This window comes from Typopeltis vanoorti, chromosome 15 (genome assembly GCF_054136105.1).
Source record: "Typopeltis vanoorti isolate ZY-2024b chromosome 15, IOZ_Tvanoo_1.0, whole genome shotgun sequence".
NCBI classification, from domain to species: Eukaryota; Metazoa; Arthropoda; class Arachnida; order Uropygi; family Thelyphonidae; genus Typopeltis; species Typopeltis vanoorti.
Genome location: NC_143563.1, coordinates 17,258,289 through 17,273,245, shown reverse-complemented (window position 1 = coordinate 17,273,245; position 14,957 = coordinate 17,258,289). Strand labels below are relative to the sequence as shown.

The 14,957-nt window shown below is 33.9% G+C and overlaps 1 protein-coding gene across 2 annotated transcripts in view; it reads left to right on the top strand.

Annotated features, from left to right (window-relative positions):
* The window catches only part of LOC150098423 (40S small subunit processome assembly factor 1), a 71,749-nt gene that overhangs the window by 31,609 nt on the left and 25,183 nt on the right, over positions 1–14,957 (top strand). For both annotated transcript variants that reach the window (XM_090405543.1, XM_090405544.1), the window contains exons 3-4: positions 971–1,159; positions 10,017–10,100. In XM_090405543.1, the coding sequence (XP_090261669.1) occupies positions 971–1,159; positions 10,017–10,100 (273 nt within the window). The remainder of the gene's footprint in view (positions 1–970; positions 1,160–10,016; positions 10,101–14,957) is intronic.

The window sequence follows — 14,957 nt, the reverse complement described above, 5'->3', positions numbered from 1 at the left end:
AAAACAAAATAGCAATAGGAGATTTTCTTATATTTTTGTCTTATAAATTGATCATGGGCGATATTTAATTGTTTGCCTCAGGGTGCGATCTGATCTGGCAATGGCCCTGCTCATTCAACAATACTTCATAACACAAAACCCATTGAGGTTTCTATTCATTTTCATCTCCACATCAAGTAAATCCGAATTCCAAATGTGAACTGTTACATTTCCTACTGTATTTTTTCTTTGAACTGCTTTTTTCTTCTATTTTAATAATATCAGACTTACTCACTGTTACAATACGTGTCACAATTAGGGTTAGCATCACCTGTTTCATTTGCTTTGCTTTTCAAAGTCCTAGTTCTAAGCCACTTTTCCATTATTAAAAAATGTTTCCGAAAAATATGTAAATACTGGGGTTAACTCGTGACACACTTTGTCCAAGCATCACTTAGCACTTTTGAAGATAATATATTGAGCATTGGTTGAAAACCTTCAATAATAAAAATCAATAAACAACAAGCAATTGATTGAAATGTGGATAACACATGTTTACTTCAAATCTGACAAAACAGCAAGGGAAGGGAGAAGCAATAAAATATTGTTGTTGACTACTTCACTTCTCTTTTATTACTTGGAATGAACATTCTGCCGCTATTTGTTGGTTTTTTAAATATCCGTTTTATTTCAATAATTTTTACTTATTCAATTTTGATTTATTTTGTTTGGATAATTAAAATATATATATTTATTTAAGTCTGCCTGTGGACCATCTTTCCCATCGTGATGGACCACAGGTTGAGAAACACCTTTATAAAGAATTGAAACTAGATATCTTTGTAATTTGTTGCTGGCCATGTTACATTACTATTAGATGCTAATGTTAGATTTCATCATAATGATGAAATATTAAATCCTGATATTATTACAAAACACATTATGATTGTTTGTTTGACACATTTATTTCTTTATTTTCATTTATGTTAAGATAGCAGATGTAAATGACAATGCAGAAGAAGAAGAAGAAGAAATGGCTCCACAAGAAAAAACTATCCAAATGCCACAGTTTAACTTGAAAAAAGCTCGTTATGAAGTTATGAAATTAGGAATATCTGGATTTGAAAAAGAAAAAGCAACCAGTGCTGCAATTGCTTTAGCAGTTAGTCTTGGAGCAAAGGTAATTTATTCTCTCTTGTTGTCTGGTGTATATAACCAGTAATCGTTATCATTTCTGTTTTTATTTTAAATTTATTGTGGTGAATGATTGCAGACACTCTCAACCTTTCATATAGCTTGTAGGATATGAAAGGATCCCAATTATTAAAAAAAAAAAAGTGGAAAACGATCTATAATACACAAACACTAGGAACTTCTCATAGCCAATATTTGTTTGGATGAGTCACCAAGTGACTTAGTGCTACTGTGACATGCTTGTTTTTGTAAAACTCTTTACAGCTCTGTAAATTTATCAGAATTGCTCCACTATCTCTCTCTCTCTCTCACTCACACACACACACACACACACAAAGTTTGTAAATGATTATTATATTATAGATAAAATATGTTTGGTCTTCAGGATTTTCATCTGACCGGATCCTTGAGTTCTTCTTGGTGTCAAGAATTATGGCTACAAGGCCAGTATATCTTGTTTTATTAATTGCATGTGCTCTTCTTCTAGCCATTCGACCTGTTTTATAGAAGAAAAGCCTGACTTTCTGGAAGGAAAACCATTCTAGCTTTCTATGAGACTTGGCTAAGCTTATCTTCAATTGGAAAACATTATAAAGATTTTTTTTTTTTTGCTTCCAGATAGGATTTGAATCTATGCATACTAAAAGCATAGAACTATTTGTGTATAGGGGTTGATTTTATATTATATATATATATAAATATTGATTGGGACCGCACAACCAATTTATATATATGCAAGGATAAATTTGAAAGACGAACTATAGAATCCAAAGAAATAGTTCTGGACCCTTCACACATGAATAACAATCTGAGCTACAATTTGCCTGATTCCCATAGTGCAGTAATCCAGTACTGGCACTCTAAAATTAGCTGTCACACACATTCAACTCATGCTAACAATAGCATGCGGTTACCAATTCAAATATGACTGTTACTATTCTTCTTCTTTTTATTAAGCTGGAAAGTCCATGTTTTTTACCTTGTTAGTTTTATAAGTTTTGTGTTATTTCTTACTCACCTGAAGAAGTCGTGATACTGATGAAACTAGTCGTGATTTATTCAAGTTTTTTGTGTTATACTTTCTCGGGTTCTAGTCAGTTAAATATTAATTTTATAAATGTATACATCCCAAGTCAATCCTAATAACAATATATATATATTAGTTTAAATTTAATAATTTAAATAATATATATATATTATTTAAATTAGGATTTACTCGGGATGTATACATTTATAAAAATAAATTTAACCGACTAGAACCCGAGAAAGTATAACAAAAACCTTTAATAAATCACTACTAGTTTCATCAGTGCTCCGAATTCTTCAGGTGAGAAATAAAAAAACATAAGACATAAAAATAACAAGGTAAAAAACATGGACTTTCCAGCTTAATAAAAAGTAGAATAGTAACAGTCATATTTGAATAGGTGACCGCGTGCTACTGTTGGCATGAGTTGAATGTGTGCGACAGCTAATTTTAGAGCGCCAGTACTGGACCACTGTGCTATGGGAATCAGGCAAATTATAGCTTAGATTGTTGTTCAAATGTGAAGGGTCCAGAACTATTTCTTTTGATTCGATAATTCTTCTTTAAAATCCATCCTTGCATATATATAAATTAGTAGTGCGTTTCCAATCAACTTGATGTGGCTGTTCTTCAAGTTTAGAGTTTGCCGAGAAGAGGACATGACTGGAAAGGGTGCTCGCTCGTGTTCTACTGTAAGAGATGTCATGTCCTCTTCTCGGCATTTTTTATTTATTTTTATAAATATATATATATATATATATATGTTAAAGATACCAAGCAATTTTATAAGCTAGGTTTTAATCCTTTTTTCCCATGTAAGCAAACAGACAAGTAAGTCAAGTTTGCGCCTGCACGTAGTGCAAATCTGAGGCAACTCGTGGTAAAGGTGGAGTAAGTTCCAATCACTTTCCTTAGTATTTTTCCTAATGCAAAGCCCATCACCTTGCAGAGATGTATGATGCTATGCGGTCTGGCTCCCACTGACGAGACCTCGGTAAAGGTTGAAACTGGTCTGGGTAGTGGCCCTTGTCTTTAATGCATAGCATCATACATCTCCACAAGGGGATATGCTTTGCCTTAGGGGAAAATACTAAGGAAAGTGATTGGAGCTTACTCCACCTTTTCCACGAGTTGCCTCAGACTTGCACTACGTGCAGGCACAAACTTGACTTACTTGTCTGTTTGCTTACTTGGGAAGAGAGGATTAAAACCTAGCTTATAAAATTGCTTGGTATCTTTAACATAGTATATTCCCAAGGTAAAAAACTTTCTATATACACACCCACCCACCCACCCACCCACACACACACACACACACACACACACACACACACACACAAAAAAAAAATCAAGTATCCTGTCATTGCTCAAAAAATTAATTACATTTTCAAGAAATATTATTACAAAAGAAAAAAAAATATATTTTTATATTTTATACTCCTATATTTATTAAATTTCCTACAACAGTTTGTCATGTGGTATTCTATTAAATAACCATGCAGAGTCTAGAAAAATTACTATATCTCCTCTGTTCAGTGCACTTGCCACTCTATTCCAAAACATAGCCAGGTTATTGAAGTATGACCTCTTCTTAATAAACTCATGCTGCTCTTTAGAATGATATCTCTTTTCATCATTTGAAGTTTATCTCAAATTAGCCTCACTAACACCTTTGCTATTACATCATAGCAAACTAACACAAACTAGCCTAGTTCACCACTACTATCACTACTGACTTAGATTCTCCCTTATGCACTTGTCCCTGCCCCCCTCTCTTCTAGACTTTTTCTGTTGCCAGATTTTTATTAAACAACCACATGAAGGGTATTATCAGCTCCTTGGCATAATTTCCTTCATAATGTGTGTCAATATCTCATTTAGTCCTACAGCATTATTAACATCATGCTTACTTAAAACTCCAAATACTTCACATTCCTGAACTACCATGTTGCATCTCCAGCAAACTAAAATCAGCATTCCATATTCACTTGTACAAGCTACGTAATTATCTTGAAGTTTGCTTTGTTGGCTCAGCCAGTCTCATTTCATGATGATTTTTCATTCCTAACTGCACTTGTCATCTTTTGAGTTTGTACCTTGTTCCTCATACCTCTGAGGGATACCCTGTCCTTTATATTAACTTCATCACATCCTTTTTCAGAGCTGGTGGATACCATAACACATCCATTTCACTTCCACATAAAAACTCTCTCTCCAAACTTCTGAATTACATGTAATCATCCATCTTCTTAATATTATGAACAATGCTCCATTTATATAACTACTTTTGTATAACTTCATCACTTGCCTCAGTGTATTTTAATGGGAAAGAAACAATAAATTTTTCTTTTCTTTTCTGAATCATATTTACTTTCATAATAGAAGTATTTTTTATCGGAACTCTGTAAACTTTCTGAAGTATATCCCATGTTTTGAACTCTCTTACAAAGACCTTCCTTCACCATAAGGGTTAATCCATAAATAGTTTTAGACTACACGGGTAAATAATGCCTTAGAAGGCTATATATTTTTCACAATATTTATATATATATATTTTCTTATTATTTTATTTATTTTTTTGCACACACTTTGTACTCATTGATTCTTATCCAAGAAAGAAGTAAAACCATTATTAAACATTCCAAGAAAAAGGGAAAGAGCAGAAAATTAATAAAGTGAACAGTTTATAAATATTCCCTTGGTCAAGTAAAAAACCAAAACTCATATCTATTGTGTAAGCAAAGGCTATCACGAAATGATATAGACAAAGCCTACCAGTAAAGACAATCCTTCATTGTTTGTTAAACAGTACCAGCAAAGAGGGATGGGGAATATTCACTACTGATACACACTGCTACTAGAATAATATTGAAAGCAGACCAAAACCTCCTTTTCATCTTCCAGATATGCATCAATGACAAATTTCCTATGAAAGGCAGAAGACTAGTGCTGTGCGGAGGTGTAGGTGATGACATAGAATGACTTGCAGATGAGACATTATTATTTACAACTGCACCACCAAAGCTGTTTCAGCATATAGGAAGTTGTCTACATGAACATAACTCTGTCAGTTCTAAGTCAGCAATCTTTTTTAGATGTGATTCAGTTCTTATCAGCAAGTGCTAGATGCACAGAGATGCTGAGAACACACTCAAGGACAGAAGTCACATTTCTCATATATAAATCCTGTCTAGAGCAGGATTTCATATTAACTAACCTTTAGCACTTATTAAGATTTAAACCACAGAGCAGGGGGGGTGCTTAAATGTCAAAGCTGTATAACTGAGAAGAGACCTCCACATAGCCTTTAAAGGAATGCAGAGAACCGACCAGGCTTCTGACCTAATGTCCAATCTTCACCTTCTCGTGGTGCACCCTGTAGGGTATCTACCTGGATACTGAACGAACGAGTATGGGCTGCCAATTTGGGATTTAGCAGACCAAATTGTATTCTTATTGGTTTAAACCAATATACAAAATGACGGTACAACATGAGAAAAATTCATGCCGACTGGGGCGTCGCCCGGTTAAACAAGGCCATTGTTGTTTTCGGCAGGGCGAATAGTAAAAAGTCAGCTTCTGGAACAAATCTGAAAAAACACCCCAACTCAACATCACCAGAGTTACAGATCAGTAATATCAACATAAGAAGCCTGACTGGCAAAGAAATGGAGCTAGCTGAGGAATTAGATAAGTACCAGATCGACATAATAGGGGTGACTGAAACAAAAAAGACAAAAACTGGTGAGATCTTTCTGAGCAATAAATACAAAATGTTATATTCAGGCAATGACAATCAAGGAAAAGAAGGAGTAGCCATTGTATTCAACACTGAATACAAGGCTAATCTTCTTGAATGGCAGGCAGTCTCAAGTAGAGTGATGTGGGCAAATATGAGAATGGGGAATTGGACAATGAGACTTATTTGTGCCTATGTTCCCACAGAAGGTTCTACTAAGGTAAAAGTGGAGGAATTTTTTGAGGATTTAGAGAAAGCATCTGACACAATGAAAAAGGAAAAGTTGGTCCTTGTTGGGGATCTAAATAGTAGAGTGGGAAATGATTGTCAGACATACAAAATTATATTGGGAAAATTTGGAGAAAAGAGCAAAGCTAATAATAATGGTAAATATTTGTTGGATTTCTGCTCAGGACATGGACTGGTTATTACTAACACCATGTTCCAACATAAAAATGTGCACAAATTCACATGGAGAGAAGAGGCAAGAAATAAGAAAAGGCTCATTGATTATGTTATTGTTGATAGTGATGTTTGTTTTCTCCCTTGTGCAGGACACCAGAGTGTACAGAGGATTTGAAATTGGAAGTGCTCACTATTTAGTCTTGAGCAGGATAAAATTGAATTTCATATTGAAAAGAATAACATGTAAGAAAGTTTTAAAGCGAATAAAAGTTGAGCAGCTCTCAGATGTGAACTGTAGACTAAAATACACAAAGATTATTGAAGAAAAAAGGAAAGAGTTTGAGAACAGGAACCAAACCCTCGAGATTCAGTGGCAAGCCTTGAAAAAAATCTTGATTGATTCAACCAGAGAGGCATGTGGTGAGGTAGTCTGCAAGGATAGAATAATCAGAACTCCATGGTGGACACAGGAAGTTAAAGAGGCAGTGAAGGAAAAGAAGAAAGCATATCAAAAGTTCCTGGCAAATAAGTCGGCTTGTGCTCTTAGAGAATATATAGACAAATGCAAGAATGCTAAACACTGTGTAAAACTAGCTAAACAAAAGTCATGGGAGGACTTTGGCAAGAACATAGAAAATAAATATCAAGAAGGTGGCAAAATATTTTGGAGGTTGTTGAAGAAGCTTAGAAATGGAGGAAAGAGTACTGTAAAAGGAGTTAGAGATGATAAAGGTGACATGAAAACAAGAGAAAAAGATATCCTTGAAGTATGGAGTAATTATTTCGAGAAATTGCTAAATAAAACAAGCAGTGATAGCACAGTGGTTAAAAGCACTCAACATGCATACAGTGAGGAATACATGTCCATACTAGAAGTAGAAAAAGCCATCAAAGGCTTGAAATGTGGAAAGGCAGCAGGAGTAAATGATATTTGACCAGAAATGCTGAAGTATGGTGGTATAAAAGTCTTGCAGTGGCTGCACTGCAAGACTTTTATACCGCCATGTTAAATCTGGTGTGAGACAAGTACCGTATTTTCCGGTGTATAAGATGCACCGAAGAAATTTAATACAATTTTCTGGAAACAACCTAAAACCTAACAACTCAATACTGATAAATATCGGTAACTGATTACTTGGATAAGATATTATGAAACTTGAATAGGGACTCCCCATTCTTAGCCAGTGACACACTAGAAGTCACGTGAAAGTCACGCATCAATTTGATTGCACCATTAACCGCCTACAAAGGTCTTGGAACATAAAAAGGAGTGCGTATGACTTTGAAAAGAGGAAATAATCTTTACTTTCATTATATAAGATGCACCCCATTTTTAAGATGAATTTTTAAGGTAATAAACTGTGTCTTATATACCGGAAAATACGGTATGTACATTATCCCCTCTGTTATTCATTATCTATATGGATCACATTATGAAGGAAGGTGATATTAAGCATGATATCAAAATTGGAGATGTTAATGTCAGCTCTTTGCTTTATGTGGATGATGTTATACTTCTCGATAAATTTGCTACAAGTTTGCAAGATTTCCTGACTAAATTGAATAACTGTTGTAATATATATGGTATAAAGGTCAGCAATAAAAAAACAATGAAAATAGGCAGAATTGTTGAAAATGTCACCTGCATTGTGAACAGAGAACCTGTGGAACAAGTAAAACATTTCACCTACTTAGCCATGATTTAGTGAAGATGGTAAATTAAATATGGAAACAGACAACAGAATCAATAAAGTTGGTATGGTGGAAAGTCAGTTGCATAAATTCATATGGAATAAGAGAGAAATTAGTCGGAACACTAAATTAGCTGTATACAAGACAGTGTTCAGACCAGTTTTAACTTATGGATCTGAGAGCTGGGTCAGAAGTAAAACACTTGACCAAAGTCTAGAGACCACAGATATGAGAATCCTGAGAAAGATTAGAGACGTGAACAGATGGTATGAATGGCAATATCATATTAAAAATGAGGATATTAGAAAAATACTTGACATTGTTGGCATCCAGGAATGCGTTAGCAGAGCTAATCTCAGGTGGTATGGTCATTTAAACAGAATGGATGAGGAAAGATTGGCAAAACAAGTATTCTCTGCCAGGTTGGCAGGATAACAACCCAGAGGAAGACCAAGATATAGGTGGATTGATACGGTACAAAGTGCCTTAGACGATAGAAATATATGATCTGATAATGTTGGAGTCTTGACAAGTAACAGACTGATTTGGAGGAAAATTGTAGTTAGGAAGTTAGTAATAATGTAAATTTTTCATGTAGTACTATCATATCCTGTATACCCCTTGAGGGTACATGTCAGGAATTTGATGATGATGATATCAGTTAGCCTTTGAACAGTATTAGATGAACTTGGGATTATAAATTTAATCAACATTTACACTACTGAAAGTTGAAGCATGGGATTGACCAATGGAATAGAACCAAACCTATTAAGGTGGGATTGAAGCAAAGAGATAGCCTTCCACCCATCTTATTTAAATTAACATTTAGAAAAATGTATTAGAGAAACTTGCAAATGATATCACTGTTCTACTTGTTATTGTTTACAAGTTTCTCGAATACATTTTTCTAATTGTTAATTTAAATAAGATGGATGGATGGAAGGCTATCTCCTTGCTTCAATACCATGCTTCAGCTTTCAGTAGTGTAAATGTTGATTAAATTTATTATCCCCAGTTCATCTAATACTGCTCAAAGGCTAACTGATATCATATACTTTTCTAAAATCTATAAATTAAATATGGACTGGCTGATTATAGTCCATTTTCCCAGTGGAGCCATTGCTTTGAAATCCTGCTTGATAGTCACTTATATTTTCTTTAGCATATAGTAAGATTCTTTTTATTATAATATTAAACAAAATTTTGTAGCCTAGGGACAGGAATGATATCCTTGTTATTTTTATATACTGATATGGTTAGTGTTTACTTCCAATCTGAGGGTATCTTTTCATTTTTCCAGATTAAATTTATGGTTTATATATTTCCATTTCCATACTCTAAAACTAGGATTACAAATCAACCAGAATAAAACCAATCATTTAAAAGTTTAAAAGTATGTAGTGTAGTTTGAAAGTATGTTTAAAAGTATGGGGGCGGGGGGAGAACTGACCAATTTATAATCAGAAATTTAAACATGCCACTTTCATCAAATATCTTTGTACACATTTTTCTTTTCAACATGAAACTTCTTTTTATCCTACTGAAAACTAAATTGTTAGCAGTTCCTATTTTAGATGCTCTTGTATCCTGAATCAGAATGAAGATACCACTGTCAGCAGTAACATATTGATTACTAGCTGCCTGAGTGGATAGCATATCTGTGAACAGGCTGTAAGGTTTTAAAATTAACTTGAAAAGTTCCATATTTGGTTTCTACAACAGGGTTTCCAGACTATGCAAAAAATAAATAAAATAAAAATAATAACACCTCTTAGCTATAGCTTGCTTGTGGTACTGATGTACCATAGGCTTTACAGCCTTATGTGGGGAGTCACATTAAAAAAAAATCCAAGAAAATTAGATCTTTATTTTTCATGTTTTGTCTTTTCAGATAAAAATCTTTAAATAATAATACCATAGCATTATTATTTGAAGATACTTTCCTTTTGATGTAGCTGATATATAATCTCTTCTTTTCAGCCTCCTAAGAGAAAGTATGTCAATTATAAAGAGTTGTTAGAAGAAAAAAAGAAAGAACATAAAAGACAAGAAGAATTAGAATCTGTGAGATTCATTCCCTTCTATTCGATTTTTATTTCTTAATAAGTAAATTGATACAAAAAAATCAGTTGAATATTAATTTTTAACTTGATTTAGTCTCTTTTAGATTTGTTATATTGGGTACTACTAATTAAATACCAGTGTCATTCTACCTGAACATCTAGCAATTGTCCTGTGAGTAGTATAACTCTCCTATTGAAAAATTAGCATATTCATATTTCAGTTAAGGTAGATTCTTTCATTATATTTTGTTAAATAATTTTTTGGAAGATTATAAAATCCATTTCTGCAGAATCCACATCAATCACACAGTCATACATCAATCCTACATGCGATGTAATGCTCAGGTTCAAGAACTTCTGTGCTTCCAGGGTAATGGGGCAGAGTGTCTTGTTGAAATTTCAATACCTATGGAATGTTTTTAGCAGCTATGGCCCAGAGTCAGTTCTCAACTTATCTAGTTAGTTGATTCTCTTAACAATGTCCATATACCTTCTGCTTTGTGAACATTCACATTTTACTGATTCTTGTCCCAACTCAGCAAGAGTGTTTACACCCTTTAGGTTAGGTTTAAAAAAAAAAAAAAGTAAGTGTTGGTGTGTCATGTTGATTCTATATATGATATAACTTATTTCATCTTGGCTAGTTTAATGATAATGGCATTGAATAATATAGGATAGGACAGAATGTGTTAACAGCTGAACAAGTATAGAATGAAATGAAGTATGCAAAAACTTTCATCTGACAAAGGCAGAGAAAGAATATCATTTGTCATGATCAGTTACTTTGTACCTCCATGTCTGTTTTACTTAATTTTTTAAAAAAGATGCAACAAGAACAAATATAGTAGTAAATATGACTAACTGATATAAGCATAAACAAGTTAGTTTATTTTTAATATTTGGATAAGATGAAGAATATCATAACATAAGGGCACTGAATATACCTGTGAGTGAATAAAGAGGTAAACAATAATACATACTGAATTGTGTGCTTTTATTCTTGTTTTCAACTAAGAATAATTTACTTTTGAAAAAAAAAAAAAAAAAAAAAAAAAGCAAACTATTGAATTCTACAGAAAAGTGCTTTTAACTAATTTTTGAAGAAAAATTAAAATTCCAGTGGAGTTATCTCATGTATGGTTCTAAGGGAGTTAAAAACTCTGCTATATCTGTATGCGACTGGATAACTCACCTTCATTTGAAAAATCCTGATAAAAGTACTAGATGGGATTTGAATACTCCTCTTTCCAACCAGAGGAGCTCATGAAAACTGGCAGAGCTGTGAAAGCTGTAAAGGTTAATTTTGAAAGAATACACTTTAAGCAATATTCTGAAAAATAAATTAAATTTATTGACAGTGAGTGTTCAGTAACAATATATTTTAACAAATATCTGATACCAATGTGTGTGTGTGTGTTGTGACAGTGAAGCTTAGTGAAATAAGTTTTCAGAAATTCTAAATATAAGACTTTTGTGACTAGTCATTGACAAGGAACCTTAGTAGTCTTTTTTTTTAAATCACTCCTATGCACACAAGTAACATTAAAACCTATAGCAGATCAGTGATGTATGAACAGTGATCAAGGGAACAGTAATTTGCTGCTATACTTTTTTGAAGAGATGGAGGTTATAGTTTCAACGAATATTTCATGGAGAAGGCTGTTCCAGAGGTAGATGGGAGTAGGAGGTTAAGTGAGTTAGCAATTCAACTGTAAATAGCTGTTGTTTATGTTACTGCAGATTTAGCAGAAATGGAGGGGGGGGCATGAGTGATGCTTCTTCTGCTAAACAGCGTTTGTGGAAATATTCATTAAAGAGACAAAATGCAGAAACTTATCATCTGCAAGACAGTGGCTGGAGAGAGAGAAAAAGAGAGGGTTGTCAGCCAAATTCTGGATGTTTAGAAGTGCACAGTTTGGTTAATTGTTGATCTCTCTAACATTACCCTATTTAACCACTCTCTCACAGTCTCAGTCAGCTTCTTCATTGAGTGTCTTTTGCAGATATCTCCATAGGTGCTGTTTGGTAGAACTAGAATTATCCATTATTTCCCCATTTCTTTTAAACCTACAGCAACATGAGTAACAGCAGGTCATTCGAGAGCCACTGAACTTGCTACTTCCATTCATTCTTCATTCTATCTACCTCAGTTTTGTGGAACAGCTTTCCCCATGAAGTATTCTCCATGGACTACAACTATCCCAAATATGAGAGCAGTGTTTCAAGGTTTGTTGGATTTGGAATTTGTGTATATTTAGAAGCTGGATAGATGAAAAGTAACATCTCAAGTGACAAAAGGATGCCAAGTGTTTTAGAAGCAGAAGATGCTATTTGTGCCAAGAAAGGTTATGGTTGACTTTTGAGCTGAGTGTTATCAAAGTGGATAAGAACTAAGGTTCTTCTTACAAGGGGTGGTGGTGGTGGGGGGGAATTGTGTTTTGGAAGCATTGAAATGACTAGGTTATCAACCTCATTGAAGGATGGTGTGAAGATCACAGTCTTGGGGCACTGGTTATGGAAGATCATGAAACTTGAGACATTTGAACACCATAAGATTTGTTATATGAGTAGGAGAAATAAGGATGCTATCATTAGCAAAACTATGGATAGGATTTGAGGTCATTTATGTACTGTATGTGTGTGTGGGATGGGCTAGGTGAAATAACAGAGCCCTGAGGAACACTTGCATCAGTAGAAGATATGAGATACACATTTACCAATTTGTACCAATTACAAAGGGCACAAATTTGCTGAGAAGCATGCCACCAGTCATAATTTATAATTTTTTTTTTTTTTTTTTACCTTATTGATAATTTACCTGCAGGAATTAAATGTTGATGATAAAAAGATGCTTTTCAAAATCAGCTAAAAATTCAAAATAGAGCATTCCACTAATTAGTGCCTGTCTTTAACAAGAATAAACTTCAAACCAATTGCTTATTATTACACAGTAGTAAAAAAATGACAAGTTATCACAGTCACTTAAATAGAATTAATGCTTCTTAGATGAGTGATAAACAAAGTTAGTTTGAAATTGTGAAACTTCAAATGAATATCAAGAGAGCTGACCATAATGTTTTGCTATAAAAATATGAAATAATAGGAAATGTACCTAAAGTCATCCCTTATAGGTTGCAACATTTTTGTTCTCTTTTTTTTTTGACATCTTTCTTCAGAGAAAGGCACAGTGTAGTGTAGGATTTCTTTATGTAGACAGCTTACCAGACTATCCTGTCAAAGTCCAATAGGTACTTAGCTGTTACAACTACACACATATTCTTTTTATGTGAAGAGTGATCTATACATATGCTAGCTCTAGATTACCTGTGACATAGCTGAATTGCAACATAAGGCTGTCTGTCTCATTCTTAAACAAATTACTTCCAAAACATCAAACTTTTCACAGTTAGTGGAAATAAAATTACATCATCAGTGAACCATACTAATGGATTCCAACACTACTCTCATTCAAAATCCCCAAACACATGCATTCCGTCTCTCTGACCTTCAGGTTTCACTATAGTACTAATAGTACTAATTTATTGTTAAAAAAACTAATCTTAAATAACTAAAAATGCCAGTTATTTTTTTACAAGGATTAATGCATATGGTTTGGATTACGTGTGCAATACTAAGAATTAAATGAAACAAGCAGTGATAGCATGGTGGAAGAAGACATTCAACAAGAATGTAATCTGGAATATATATCAATACTTGAAGTGGAAAAAAGCTACCAAAAACCTAAAATATGGAAAGGCAGCTGGCATAGATGATATTCAACTAAAAATGCTCAACTATCGTCATCATCATCATCATCATCAAATTCCTGCCATGCACCCTCAAGGGCTGTACAGGATATGACAGTACTACATGAAAAAATTACATCATTACTAACTTCCTATCTACAATTTTCCTCCAAATCAGTCTGTTACTTGTCAAGACTCCAACATTATCAGATCTTATATTTCTATTGTCTAAGGCACTTTGTACCGTATCAATCCACCTATATCTTGGTCTTCCTCTGGGTCGTTTTCCTGCCAACCTGGCAGAGAACACTTGTTTTGCTAATCTTTCCTCTCCCATTCTATTTAAGTGACCATACCATCTGAGATTAGCTCTACTAACGCATTCCTGGATGCTGACAATGTCAAGTTCATTCCTAATATCCTCATTTTTAACATGATATTGCCATTGATGCCATCTGTTCATGCCTCTAATCTTTCTCAGGACTCTCATATCTGCGGTCTCTAGTCTTTGGTCAAGTGTTTTACTTCTGACCCAGCTCTCAGATCCATAAGTTAAAATTGGTTTGAACACAGTCTTGTATACAGCTAATTTAGTGTTCCGACTAATTTCTTTCTTATTCCATATGAATTTATTCAATTGACTTCCCACGATACCAGCTTTGCTGATTCTGTTGTCTATTTCTATATTTAGTTTACCATCTTCAGTAAAAATTGTGCCTAAGTAGCTGAAATGTTTTACTTGTTCCACAGGTTCTCCATTCACAACACAGTTGACATTTTCAATGATTCTGCCTATTTTCATTGTCTTTGTCTTTTTATTGCTGACCTTCATACCATATCTATTACAACAGCTATTCAATTTAGTCAGAGAATCTTGCAGACTTGTAGTGGATTTATTTAGAAGTATAACATCATCCGCATAAAGCAAAGAGCTGACATTAACATCTCCAATTTTGATATCAGGTTTAATACCACATTCCTTCATAATGTGATCCATATAGATAATGAATAACAGAGGGGATAATGTACATCCTTGTCTCACACCAGATTTAACATTAAACCATCTTCCTGTACTTCCTTCAATTCTAACTGCTGACTCACAACTCAAATAA